General features: G+C 36.1%; 1 protein-coding gene across 1 annotated transcript in view; it reads left to right on the top strand.

Annotated features, from left to right (window-relative positions):
* Window positions 1-14,785, top strand: part of UNC13C (unc-13 homolog C) — a 1,717,543-nt gene that overhangs the window by 1,244,859 nt on the left and 457,899 nt on the right. Inside the window, exons 33-34 of the mRNA XM_081513848.1 lie at window positions 2,363-2,385; window positions 2,962-3,026. Coding sequence (XP_081369974.1) covers window positions 2,363-2,385; window positions 2,962-3,026 — 88 coding nt within the window. The remainder of the gene's footprint in view (window positions 1-2,362; window positions 2,386-2,961; window positions 3,027-14,785) is intronic.

The raw sequence follows: 14,785 nt of genomic DNA, 5'->3' as shown, positions 1-14,785 counted from the left end.
CACACAGTCAAAGGCTTTGGCATAGTCGATAAAGCAGAAATAGATGTTTTTCTGGAACTCTCTTGCTTTTTCGATGATCCAGCGGACATTGGCAATTTGATCTCTGGTTTCTCTACCTTTTCTAAAACCAGCTTGAACATCTGGAAGTTTATGATTCATGTATTGCTGAAGCCTGGCTTGGAGAATTTTGAGCATTACTTTACTAGCATGTGAGATGAATGCAGTAGACACAGATCTTATTTTCTCAAGTAGGCAATGGGTGAAATTAATGGGTTTTTAAAAGAGAATGGAGATGATCATATTTGTATCTTGGAAAGGTTTTAAAGGGGATAAGAAAGGAGTCAAAGTGAACAAAAATGGTTGATTGATAATTAATAAAAATATGTATTCAGTGAAAATATGAATGAACACTGAATGAAACAATGAATGATAAGTTAATGTCATTGTTTCCCAAACTAGCTATTGCTTTTTTTTTTTGAAGTCGCTCAGCCATGTCCAACTCTTTGTGACCCCATGGACTTGTAGCCCACCAGGCTCTTCCATCCATGGAATTTGCTAGGCAAGAGTACTGGAGTGTGTTGCTATTTCCTTCTATTGCTAGTTAGTAGGAAATTCCGTAATGTTATTTGATATGTTGGTTATTTATTCATTTGCTATCTATTTGATTAATCATAAAAATTTTCCAGGTGGTTTGGTTTGACTTGTTTTCAGGGTATAATACTATAATTCTGAAAAATAAAAACTTTGTATTTTACCTTTCAGCATTTATGTTCTTTATTTCTGTTTTACTCTACTGGTTAGGACTTATGAAAATAAATTAAAATATTGTAGTGGACATTTTTGCCTTTTAATAACAGGGATGCCCTAATATTTTACACTTAAGTTGATTCTGAAAGACATTTTTCAGCATATGAAACTTAACTCATTCCAGTCTAAGTAGGTTAAAAATTATTTGGAAGGTTTTGAAATTTTATCAAATAGCTTGTATGCTCCTACTTAAATGCAGATTTTATGATCAGTTGATGTCATTTTGTAGTAGTCAATGATTTTTCAATCGTGCTTTTGAAAAAATCTTCATGGCTATGATATATTATTCCTCTGATACAGTGCTGAATTTTATTTTCTGTATTTTGTGAAGTATTTAAAATATTTATGGCCATATTGCTTTATTACTTTATATTGTGCCTACTGTGCTTTATATTCAAAGATATAACCATGGGATAGTGAAAAATCTTCAAAATATTACACAAAAATATTTAGTTATGTTAACTGGTTCATATTTAATAGGTCAAGAAAACATATAATTTCAGATTTTTATCAATAAAAATCATCATTGAATTACATGTCCTCGAGCAAATCTTTCCCTCTCTGGGATTCATCTGTGCAAATAAGGGATCTGGGGTACAAGAAGTGTAAGGTCACTCCAGTTCTAGCTTTCTTCAAACTTGTATTCATATGGAAATCCCTCTGGCTTTATGCTAAAAAACAGTAACACTGTGTAAGTTAGAAATGGACCATGCTATGATGACCCTTGAAAATTTAGACTTGAGTTTCGAAAAGAAACAAAAAATTTGAAAAATCACAAGTCCATCGTTCATCTACTTGGGCCCATGAGCAGTTGAAACTGAGAAATACCTACTTTGTGATTTTATCCTAAGTTATACTGGAGAACCATGGACCAACCATCCCTCACTGTTTTGTTCAACTTACTTGAAATGTTGAATCCAAAGGGCAGCAGATGGGGAGTCAGAAGCCCTGGATTTATACCACTCTGTCATTTGGTGGTTTGGGGATCTTAAGTCATTTAACCCCTTCAGGTATCAGATTTCTTATTTGCAAGGTGAAATATACTTAATCTCTTACTTCTAAAGTTCTATGATATGAGAAGCAATAAATAATCCCATAACAAAAAATTCTTTAATTTATATAGTCACCTGGGATTTAATTTCACATATATTGATCTTAATTGACCCTCTTCACAAAGTTTGGAGGCAAAAAGCAAAGTATTAGTGACTTTATTTCAGAGTTAGGTCTAGACTCCAGACCATTTGGTAGTTTGCCCAGTGTGCTTAACAAAGCGGCGGAGCCCCAGTTGGAGCCCAGGCATTCTGATACTTCAGCAATTCTTTTCATGACACATTGTCTTTCGTTAAGCTCTGTAATCACCCTTTTAACTTTTCAAGCATTCTGGCACATTTTCCGACTCTCTAAATTGCAGGGACCAGCTATCCTTCTTCCCCTGGGGTTCATTTATAATTTTAAACTATATAACATTAACACTTTGTTCATGTATATGTTTAAATGATTTCTTGAAAAGTACTCCATCTAACATTTATTCCTTCTTTTCCTGATTCTCTTTCAGATAGCAGTTCTGTGGATGAAAAGGTTTTAAATCATACTTTTTCTTCCCTCCTGAGGGATCTTGTCTTTTTGTACATGTTTGTTTGTGACATATTAGACCTGTTTTGGTTCTTCTGTTTTAGTTGTGAACTGTGCATGTTATCCCAGCTTTCCATTCATTGGTTGTCCTTTAAGTGTGCCCCAATCTGTTGCTTTTATGAAGAGATTACACCTTGCTAGCTTTGCTTACTATAGCTTTACACTTGCCAACCTAGGGGTCTGCTACGGTCAAACGCAGCATCTGTTGTTAAGTCTGGCGAATCATGATCTCTCTGACTGATTCATGATCTTCACTGCACATACCAAGTATTAAGGGCAAATGGTATTGGAATATGATATTTTCCTTGACTCTGCCAGTGCTTTTGTTTGAATGCTGACAGCTAATTTCAAAACCTCCACCCATAAAACACAGTAGCTTTGACTTGGAGCTGACCCTGCTTAGCATCTGTCATACTAGGTGTTACGTGTCTAGTGCAGTTGACGCGTGTTCCAAATTCATGTGTACATAGCTATAGGATGCTAAAAGTCTATTTCTTTTGTTTCTCTCCATTTTCATTTAAGGCTCGGCTAGTAAGTGGCAATGATTTGGATGCTTCCAAATTCTCTGCGCTACAGGCGTTTGGTGGGTGAGTACATTCATAACCTTACTAATTCATTCCATTCATCAATGTTTCTTGGCTGTGCTCTCAACATAGGTATTTTGAGTGCAGAATGTTGCATGATGGTATAATTAGCTTGCCTTACTGCTGCTTTCTTCTTACAGTAAAATAGTTTTATAGTGCTTTTTAAAAAGTATATAGATTTGTGTATATTTAAGTTTAATTATGAATAAGTATATCTGTATATAAAGAAGAAAATTGAAATCACCTAGCCAGAATAGATCATTCCATAGACAAAACATAACCATATAATTTTAATTACTAGTACAGTTAATACAGTGTTTTGATCTGCTTGTTTGCACTTAATGATGTTTGCATGATAATATCTTTCTGTTTCAATAAGTCAATCAGTGGAATCATTTTCTGCAATTGCATTTGATGGGTGTATAAAAGTATTTAAAATGTGACCACAAAATAATGTGTTAATTATATTTTCTATTTAGTTATATTAATTATGTTTTCTGTGTAAAACAATTAAACAACAAAGATCTGCTTTAATGCCCCTAAAGATACAATTTGGTTCATGTGTTGCTAGGCCTTTTTCTGTGTGCTTGCATATAACATACATACATATATGTATGTATGTTGTATATGTTTTTATAGAATACATAGTTTTGTATATCCCTATACGTTGAACATAAATGCCAACATATGGCCATTCTATAAATAAGCAGTAATTTAGTGTTGATTTAATATTGGGTATCATTATAGTTGTTTCATAAATAATGACTCATTTGTTCCTTACAATGGCTCTATGAGGTAAGTACTGTTTTGACCACCATTTTATACATGAGGAAACTGATACATATAAACAGCAGTTAAAAAAAAAAGACCTTTCTCTTTATACAGCTAGTAAGTAGCAAAGTGAGTGTTCAAACCCAGTTAGTTCCAGAGTCTGTGATCTTAATCAGTAATACTGTACTTCATCTTCAACTTGTGGGTTTCTTTTTCCTCACCTTTTCTTTTTTACTACTTGACAACATATTAGTACCTTGGAAAACTTTCCACTTCATTATTTATACGTAATGGAAATATTTCAAAACGTCTGTGTAATATTTGTTCATTCTTCTATTAATTTTTCCAGAATATTTCTAAGCATCATTATTGTAAATGATACTAGAACAGCCGTATAATCAGTTTTCAAAGTGTAGTGTGTGGACCAAAGCTTATGCACAGGATAGATAAATTGTTTTTTAAGTATTGCAATTTGAACATATCTGTGTATAATATAAATAGAAGCAAAATTTAGATACATGTTTTAGGTTGGGGCAAAGAAATAGTCTCAGTTATATTTTATAGTATTTTCATTCCTTTAAAATGAATCTCGTTAAGTAACGTCCACATGCTATTTACTGTAACCCATATGAAAATTTTTGTTTCAATTTTAAAGCTCCTACATAATAAAATCATTTTTATTTGGATTTTTCAAATAAGTAAGATATTTGTTATATATACAGACTTTTTTATGCCCTTTAAATACATGAGGAATTGCATTTATATTGGAATGTCACAATAATTTAAATATATTATGAAAACCAACTGTAGCAAAAGCTCACTATGGATTAGTTATAGATAATTCAGGTAGTAAGTGGATTATCCTCTCCCCTAAATCACATATACTTTCTTTAATTACTAAAAAGTAACGGTGGGACACATCAAGTATAAGTATTTATCTTAGAAATAAGTTGAATTTCAATTTAATTTTGAAAAAAATTGTATGTCATTGTCTTAGAGACTTATCTGAGTTTATGATATTATAGTTCTTGCTGTTTCTACCTTCCTGTGGCATTCATCACTTAATAGCAATTTGCTTTCCTATCTCATGTCTGAATATGGACTTTTATCATTGTCAGTGCAAAAGAGTTAATCTACCTAAATGTTTTGTTAAGTGTATGCTGTGTAAATGTTTAGCTACAATAGGTCATCTTTGCATTTTGATCCTTTCCACATTATTTTTCGAGAAACTTCCTCCTTCATGGACTTAGCAAGGAATTTTGGAATTGTGGCGGTATGGGAAAGGGGTAATAATTTTTAGTCATCAGAAAGAGAATTTTCTGTTACCTGAAAGTAGATTCCTCCTGAAGAACTTGAAGAATATGTTTAAATGAAAATTTTCAGTTAAATTGTCTTCCAGAAATATTTGTTTCTTATTTTACTTTCCCTATAAGTATTTAAATATATACTTTAATAAAGCAAATTGTTGCTGTGATTCTCAATATTAAAATTTCTATTGTCCTGGGAAACTGAGACTGGAGCAGACTTTGAAAACAGGGAGTCATTGCTGTTTAATGACAAGGCTGCTACATCCTTCACCCCTTTGCCTTCAGCATTCCTAGTCAGTTCAGAGCCAGACCACAGCCATCCTTCCCTCTCACATCTCAAGTGTCAATAGAAGCACGGTCTATACCCAGTGAAGCCAGGTAACGTAGTTAACAATACTGCTAATTTCTACTCATCTCTCTATACAGTTACTAAGTGTTGCTGGAAAAGATATGCCAAAGATTTATTTTTTCTATCTGTCACAGTATAATTCAGACAGATTCTGGGAGAGGAATTGGGAGAGAGAAAAGATGGACAGAAAAAGAGAGAAGGATGTAAAGATGCTTGTTTCAGTGAAATCATACATTTAACATTTTACATTATAGTATTTTTGTGAGTTTTTTAGCTTTTGTCATAATGTAAGCTAAGGGTCTTGCCAAGATACAAAAATATGAGACCTATTGGGAGAAAAACATCTCAGATAAAGTGGAGAAACAACAGGGGTAGGCAGGAAGTGCCCTGAACCATGATGCAGATCTGATACCTTGGGAAAAGAGAAGAAGGAAGAAAAACTAGGCATGAGAAGCCTTAAACTGACTGCAGTGAAACTGCATGAGACTACAGTGAAGCGTCAGTCAGTGGGGAGTCCCAGAGAACAGGCTGTCTGTGAGAGGAGTCCCATCTTGGGCATCCGCGGCTGGTCTGTTATGCCCATTCATTGGGTCGCAGCAGCTTGGGGAAAGAGTGACCTGGGTAAATAAATGCTGCAGTTGGTTCTGGAGGTGTGCTAACTGAAGGCTGTCATCCAGCTATTCCTAGAAGATTTCTCTGAGGAATATCTGGGTGATACATGCCCGTGGCTGCCTGGCATCTGATAATTTGACATTATTTTAATGTCAGTTTGATGCTACTTTTTAAATCAGTGACAGTGAATGAAGGCACATAAGTACCTTCATGAATCACTTTCTGAGTTAGACTGCCACTCCCTTGGGGCTTTAATTGCATTTACTTAAGTTCTCTTTTCCCTGGATGTTTGTAGCCAGTTTTATTTTTAATTTTTTTGAAGTTTAGTTGATTTACAATGTGTGTGTTTCAAGTGTGTACAACAAAGTGAATCAGTTATACATATGCATATAGTAGTTTCATTCATTGCATACTGGAGAGCATTTCAAGGCGCCTCTCTACACTTTTTTCTTCCTAGTCTAGAGGTACCAGTCATGTCTCCACCAAAATTCAGGAAAGTCTATAAAACAGTGATGGGGGTAGGGGAAAAAACATGTAGCTTGAAAGAAGAGAGACTCATAATTTTTGTTCCCTTCCTTCTTCAGTCACCAAAGTTATCATGGTAGTTCTCAAGGAAATAAGTTCTCTGAATCTATGTTAAGAAAGATTTATATTCTGTCTGTGCTTCTGAGCTATGCTATAGCTGCTCTCCTTAACCCTAGGAAACTGGTGATTGCTTTCCAACCACTACTAGGATTATTGAACCTGTTAGAAAAGAGGTGATGTTGAAAGAGGTAAGAAAAAGAGAAAATGGAGACACACTACTGAAGAGCAGTATCTTCTCTATATGTCAAATAGAAAAAGATTAGCTTCTATGTTGACCTCCCTTTCAAACAGATAAAATTGCTAAAAAAAAAAATACATATATATATATATATGAAATAAGTGCTGAGATTTCCAATGTTCAATTATTGCCATGAACAAATAACTTAGTGAACGTGAGCAAGTCAATCTTTAGTCAGAATTCTGAATAGTTCTTTTGTATTTAAGTTTACCTTGATTAAAGTCGTGATTTCTGTTGTAGTTGTTACACTGGACACAAATTAGGTTGTAAAATATATGGATATAACAGGTTGAATATACTGTTTCATGTCTGTCATAGTTCTCCCGTTGCTTTTATATTCTCTGTAAAGTTTAGGATCCTATATTCTGTCCTGATGCCTTCTTCCCCACTGCTAGTCTTGACTTCTATGTTTTGTCTAGCATGAAATCCGTCACTTAACACGGAAGCTAAGATTGTTCTTACTCTTAAGGAGCTCTTAACCCATCTTGTCTGATAGCAGCAGTCTTTACCCTGGTAACTGAGAACTTTTTTTTTTTTTTTTTTTACTATCTAGCCCATAAATTAAATTCTTCTGTGCCCCATCAGGTAATTTCCTTTCTGCTAAAGGAAAAGGCCAGAAATTCTCCTAAGCCTAGACAACAGTTCTTTGCACTGGTATAAACCCTTCGCTGGGTCAGTGGTTCATCATGCATAAACATCCTTGCATGCTCTCAACCAGGTTTGCCAAGTACCAAGAAAATGACAGCCCTCACATAACTTTGCTTCACTCACAATAGCAAATCACTCTTTGGGGCAAAATAGAAGCTGTTTTCTTTCACTTTGCAATTAGTTGTTTTCATGGAAGAACTCCTTTTCCTCCCAGGGGATTTGGTAGAGGAGAGCACTATAGATTTAGGGAGAACTGAGTTAAGATTAGGAACTGTTAATTGTTATATGAGTTATCAGATGCAAACAGATCTATTTTCATAATTCATAGTTGTACAGCAATTCAATCACCATGCCTGTACTTTTTTCAACTTAGATTGCCATCAGCCTCGTTTTAGTTTTCAATACATTTTATCTAGGCAGTTACAAAGTTATCTTCTAACTCATCTTCCTGAATCAATTTATTCTTCCACATTAATTCCAGTCTGTTTGTGGTTAAAGACTAATCTCCTTAAAGTGAAAGTGGCTCTTTGTGACACCATGGACTGTTAGTCTGTGGAATTCTCCAGGCCAGAATACTGGAGTGGGTAGCCTTTCCCTTCTCCAGGGGATCTTCCCAACCCAGGGATCAAACCCAGGTCTCCCGCGTTGCAAGTGGATTCTTTACCAGCTGAGCCACAAGGGAAGCCCATCTCCTTATAGCACAGTCCTTTTCTACTGAAATATGTCTAATGGGTCCTCATTTCTGCAATATAAAGTATGGCTGTTTGTACATGGCTTTGAATGTCCTTCCTGATTTCTGTTTCTTTCTTTTTACAACAAAGCAGTATTACTCCCTTTTCTATGTTCTTACATGTCATTCCTATGGCATATATTAATTTCTTAAGTTACATAACCTTCACAAGATTCATATCCTTGACAACTTGATTTTAAGCTCTCTAAAGGCACAGAGTCGGTCTTTTGTTATTTGGGTTTCCATTTATAAAGCTTATGATAATGTCTTGCCCATTTAGGATCTCATTCATAAGTTCGTTTTGGTTTAGAATGACAGTCTCTTAGATCATTGGTTAGAATTATTTTTTAAGAGACTTGGGTCTACCATATTTTAAGAAAAAAATATTCTTGAAATAACTGTGGATTGAGGAGGAGACACATATGAGAAGTACTGAGTTTTAAAAGAAACTTAAACATCTCTCAAACTCAATGTTGCTAAGCTCTAAACAGAAAAAAAAAAATCACCAGACGATTTTTCTCATAGAAGATATAACCCCAGTTGATTAGGAGGCCACTTGGCTTTGGATTATGAATCTTCTTTTCTATTTTGGAGTAAAGTTTAAAGATTCTGCTGAGAAAATTTATAAAATATTACTACTCTAATTATGCTAAGATAAATTTTATCCTTTCTATCAGAAAACCTCACCACTTTAGAACACTCTAGACATAAATTCACACTGTATTAAAGATTTCCTCTAGTAAACTCCATACTTGAAAGGAGAATTTTTATGATTAATCATTGAATGATCTTTTTCACCTTGTTTTTTATAAAAGTAATAAAGGGAGTCATCTTGCTTAATCCATTATAGAATGAATGAAACCTGGCATCTCATAACTAATGTCAGACATAGTCATGCCAGTGCATAGTTATATCAGCTAGAAAATAATCTCATGTGAGGCTGGGGTCCTCTAGTGCTCAGCACTCTGCCTGCAGTCCTCCTGCCAAGCAGACACATTATATTTTATAACCAAAATCTGGCCTAGACAGAGAACCTCTTAGCTAGGAAAGCTGGCATCAGTAAGGCCATCAACTTTCTAAAACTCATTTATCAAAACATAATTACTAAGCCATTAGTTTCCTGTGGCAAAAACAAAGCAAAACAAAAAACACCAAAAAACCCCTGCCTGTCTAACTGGCCTACCACCAGTCATCAGTTTCCTAGTTCATGTTGAGCCGAAATGCTTCGTTAGCCTCATAAATTCCTCAGTATCGCCAATGAGAAAATCTTGGTTATTAGAGAGTCCATTTTTATGTCAGCCACAAAGCCCAGCCACTAGGCCAACTCCTTCAGTGTATGGAAAACCACTAGGTTTTCCTATAAAACTACACAACACCAGGGCCACATCCTTAGACTCTGTTAATAGGAAATACATGTTAACATAATGTCTATGGAAGGAAGATTTGTTACTGACTGCAGTCTGAACCAGATTTATAGACACCATAGTTTTCTTGGAGTAAGTTATAAATAATTTCCTCTACGCATATTTATTCCTACTTAGATGTTGGTAAATAATTCATAGAACTCATTCAAAGAATTAAGAAAATGAAATTGTTACCTCATTACTACTAGCTTATAGTTCACAAAGTTAGAGATTGACACCTTTTTCATCTTCTGGCCTAATTTGTAGCTTAACATTTTTCTGACTCAGTAGTAGACTACAAATGCAGAAGGACACTCAATCCAGGGTTACCGTGTAAGACTCTCAAATCTGGTAATGATTTTAGTGAAAAGATTCCTCCATCCACAAAAGACCTGACGTCTACTCTAAATGAGACCATTTTCTGTGCTGATAAAGCAATGCATAGAGGATTCCTCAGCCAGATTATACTTGTATTATTAAATTGTTCATAAGAATATGCAACTTAAGGATCATTTTGGGTTGCAGGGTTTTACTCATCACATAACTTTCTCTATGGCTCAACGGGTAAAGAATTTGCCTGCAATGCAGGAGACACAGGAGACGTGGGTTCAATCCCTAGGTCAGGAAGATACCCCGGAGGAGGAAATGACAACCCAGTCAGGTATTCTTGCTTGGGGAATCCCATGGATAGAGGAGCCTGCTGGTCTACAATCCATGGGATCGCAAAGAATCGGACACAACTGAGCAATAATATTAGAATATATACTCATCACATAAAGTCCACTCGCTCGTTTTTAAGAAAGATAGGTTTACATTTCTGATTGAGAAGGTGCTTATGATCCTTCATCCATATCAGCCCTGGGTGCAGCCCTTCATTCAAGGGAAGGAAACCACAGCCACTACCAACTATGAAACTGTCCTTTCCATAATTGTTTCACACAGCACTGGTTGGCTTCTCAGAAAGGGCCCGCTTTCCCTTTTATCTTTCAGTGACTTCCAGTCAAAAACATACCCAACAAGAAGTCTGTCTTTCCCTAGTTTCTGAAAGCCCAATCCCAGCTCACTGTACTTGAGATGGTCTTTAAATAAATCACAGATAATGCACTTTCCAAAGACTAGCTTTTGGTAAAGCCACCTCAGCTTTAGGGATTGAAGTTGCAACCTACACCTCCCAGCCCCTGAGGCCATATCTTTTCTCACCTTTATGACTCCCATTCAGAAATGCTTTCCTTCTTCCAGGCTCCTCATCTGAAAACCAAAATATCTTTCAAGCTGGTACTTGCCATCCTCTCTTCTAACCTCAAGTATTGCAAGAGGACCCACCTCATTAATGTAGCAGCTCCTAGAGATAATCTAGTCTCAGAAAAAGAAATTCCTAGTTAAGAAACCTTAGGAGAGCACATTTTTTGGAGAAAATAATTGCTATGTAGAAGCATATTTTTCTAAAGCTTGATTCATATTTAATTTGCTTATTGAACATCTGTGTATTACTGTGCATTTTCAGTTCTTTAAAACAGATCTTTACTCTTGAGTTAAGTCTCTGGCTTGGCTTAAATTCATTAGAAAATCAATGAATCTTTGAAGATACACTAAATAGAATCAAGTTTAATGTTCGAATGCCTTCCAGTTATTTTATGTGTTTGAAAAGTAGCGAATTAAAATCACTGATAAAATCACTGATAATCCTTTATGAATATAGTAATTGGGTAGTCGGTTTTAAAACAGTGCTAGCTCAGTAATTATGGAAAATATCATCTGTTACATTGAGCAGAAAAAATGGCTTGTGTTAGAAAATTACCAGTTATTAGTCAAAAAGCATTGAAAATAATGCCTCTAGGTAACATGGCAATTACATTACCATGCAACCTTAACTGAGGGTTCTTTCCAGAACTTAATTGATTTGACTATTGACTACATCTAACATACATTAACTATCTTAGGGGAAAAAAATGAGCTTGATCATTTTATATCCCAATAAAGCATATATTGAGTGGTGTTTTAAGTAGCTTTTAATAAATGAATACCTTATTCTATGAAGGTAGGTAACATAGATTTTCTCTTACAGATATTTGTTATTGTTTAGTCTCTAAGTCATGTCCAACTTTTTTGGGACCCTATGGACTATAGCCCACCAGGCTCTTCTGTCCATGGGATTTCCCAGGCAAGAATACTGGAGTGGGTTGTTATTTCCTTCTCCAGGGGTTCTTCCCACCCCAGGGATCAAACCTGCAGCTCCTGCATTGGCAGTAGGATTCTTTACTGCTGAGCCACCAGGGAAGCCCAAAGGCAGACAATAGAGGAGAGCAAAAAAATAAAAAGAAAGAAAAACACAGTGATAGTCACTGCTAACCAAATAGTTTGCTTCCATAATCTCATTTGAAGTAACAAGTTTGCTTAATCTACCACATGTTCTTAAATATTGAGCTTATTAATCGAACCATAATTCTCAGATATGACCAATTCTAAATTGAAGACTAGTCAGTAGAGCCTGGTCTTTATTCTTTCTTAACACTTAAAAACAATGTAAAATATAGGGTAAATGTAAGGAAACATTTTAGATATTTAAAAAATAAGGCTAATATTTCAAATTCATTATAAAAACAAATACTTTTCCTAGAGTTAAGGTATAACAGGCCCATATCTAAGCATTATGCATGATTTTATTTAAGCCTCATCACAACTTTTTGAGGTAGATGTTACAATTATTTTTCAAATGAGGTTACTGAGGCTTAGAGATATTTAACATGGTCAAGGTGAAATAATGATCATTAGAGCTGAGGTTTGAACTAGGCCTATGTTACTCCAGGACTTGACCACTCTACTAGTATGCCAAACTAATGTAATTTGCAAATAAATGATGCTTGAGTCTATGTCAGTTCTTTGTAATTATATATTTTGAACTTAACATTACATTATGTATTGGTCTGATAAGGTTTCTAAGTAGATGTATCAGATAAAAGTTGTAGATAACATTTCTAGATTCCAGGAAAGCATTTGCTAAGGGTTCCTATAATATCCCCTGCTGCTGCTGCTAAGTCGCGTCAGCCCTGTCCGACTCTGTGCGACCCCATAGACGGCAGCCCACCAGGCTCCCCCGTCCCTGGAATTCTCCAGGCAAGAACACTGGAGTGGGTTGCTGTTTCCTTCTCCAATGCATGAAAGTGAAAAGTGAAAGTGAAGTCGCTCAGTCGTGTCCAACTCTTAGCGACCCCTTGGCCTGCAGCCTACCAGGCTCCACCATCCATGGGGTTTTCCAGGCAAGAGTACTGGAGTGGGTTGCATATAATATGTCATAATATCACTAAGATAAATTAATGATGAATTGAATGACTAAACCCGAAGTATGATGACTAATGAATCAGATGGAATATCTTAGTGGAGTGCTTTAAGAATTGACTTTAGGCTTCCCTGGTGGCTCAAGCAGTAAAGAATCTGCCTGCTGTGCAGGAAACAGGAGACACAGGTTCGATCTCTGGGTTAAGAAGATCTCCTGGAGGAGGAAATGGCAACCTAATCTAGTATTCTTGCCTGGGAATTCCAACAGACAGTGGAGCCTGGTGGGCTACAGTCCATAGAGTCACAAAGAGTCAGACATGACTGAGCACCAGCACTTTGATTATTTTTAGTTGAACTAAATGGAAATGTAAAAGATCTGATTGTAGGATTTGTGGGTGACGTTGGTAAAATAGTTAGTGTTATTAGATAATGGAATTAATATCTAAGATTTTAGCATATTACAACTGAATATGATAAGATGAAGTATAAATAGTGTATGAGTCAGGATAAACCAGGTTATTATGCAATAACTCACCATCCTTCTCAGTTTTTTTGTATTAATCAAATAAAGGTTTATTTCTTACCCATAGGACATTTCAATGCATATAAAACAAGGAAGGAGGATGCACTTGATAGCTGCCCAGGGAACCAGGCTGGCAAATTCTCAACACACATTTTCATGGTTTCACTGTAAGGGAAGTAGGCAGTGACAAACTGGGCTCTTACTCTTAAAACTTTTTGTTAGACGTGACATGTTTCCTTTCTGTTTATACTACAATGAACAAAGCAAATCATGTAGCAATGACTAGTTTAAGGGGAGGGTTGTTGTGCTCTTATCATGTATCTGAAAGGAGGAAAGACCTGGAGTGTTTCTCAGCACCCCTGATTGTCACAATTAGGGTTTGGTGGGGGCCTTGAACTCAGACTCTGTAGAAGAGAGGAAATACAGTTTAATATCAACACAAGAAAAAGTTCAAAGTGTTCATTGAATCTAGTGGCAAATGAAGTCAGATTGTGATGCTAGCATGGTGAGCCTGCAGGGAAAGTCCCTATAGAGCACAGGACGAGAAGTGCAGAATCCAAACAAGGCAGAAGGCCTTGCGGCATGTCCAGCTCCCCTGCCTCTCAGGACTGTGCACTCAGTTCAGGGACCAACACCTGCACAGGGGGTAGATAAAAGAGAGGGTTTGTAGATGAAACAAGTGTGTTGAAAAGGGATCTCAAATCACACCATATGAAAAACCATCAGTGAGCCAGGGACACTGAATCTGAAAAAGGAAAGGTTCGGGAGAGAATGTATTCAAGGTCTTCAGATACTTAAAAGATTAGATGTGGGAAAGCGATTAAATTGTCCCAAGCTTCTCGGAAAAACATGGATCGCTGGTGAAATTATGAGTAGGCAGTCTTCTTAATATGAGGAGAAATTTCCAACAGTGAGATTTTGTGAAGAATCAAATTCTCTGTTTCCAAAGATATTTAAATAGTTTGAGTGATCACTTGTTAGAAATGTTGCAAAGGAAATGTAGGTATCAGATGCTTGATTCTTTAAAAATTCTTCTAGTTCCAAGATTCTATTACCTCTTATCCTAATATCCTAATATAATCTTGGTATCAGACAGATGTTGCTGTGTAATGAGCCACCCTGCAATTCAGTAGTTTAAAACAGTGATTAACTGATCTTGTCTGCATTCACTTATGCACGTACAGTCTGCAGGACAGGGGCTGATTCTTACATGTCTATGGGTGTCTGGCTATTATCTGGGCAACAGAGGGTAGTGGGTTATATGTCACTTTTCATCCAGCTGGCCAGATGATGGTTGTTCATATGGCAGAGACAGGATTC

Source organism: Giraffa tippelskirchi, chromosome 7 (assembly GCF_054371585.1).
Source record: "Giraffa tippelskirchi isolate mGirTip1 chromosome 7, T2T-mGirTip1v1.2.pri, whole genome shotgun sequence".
NCBI classification, from domain to species: domain Eukaryota; kingdom Metazoa; phylum Chordata; class Mammalia; order Artiodactyla; family Giraffidae; genus Giraffa; species Giraffa tippelskirchi.
This window is presented reverse-complemented; position numbering and strand designations above follow the sequence as displayed.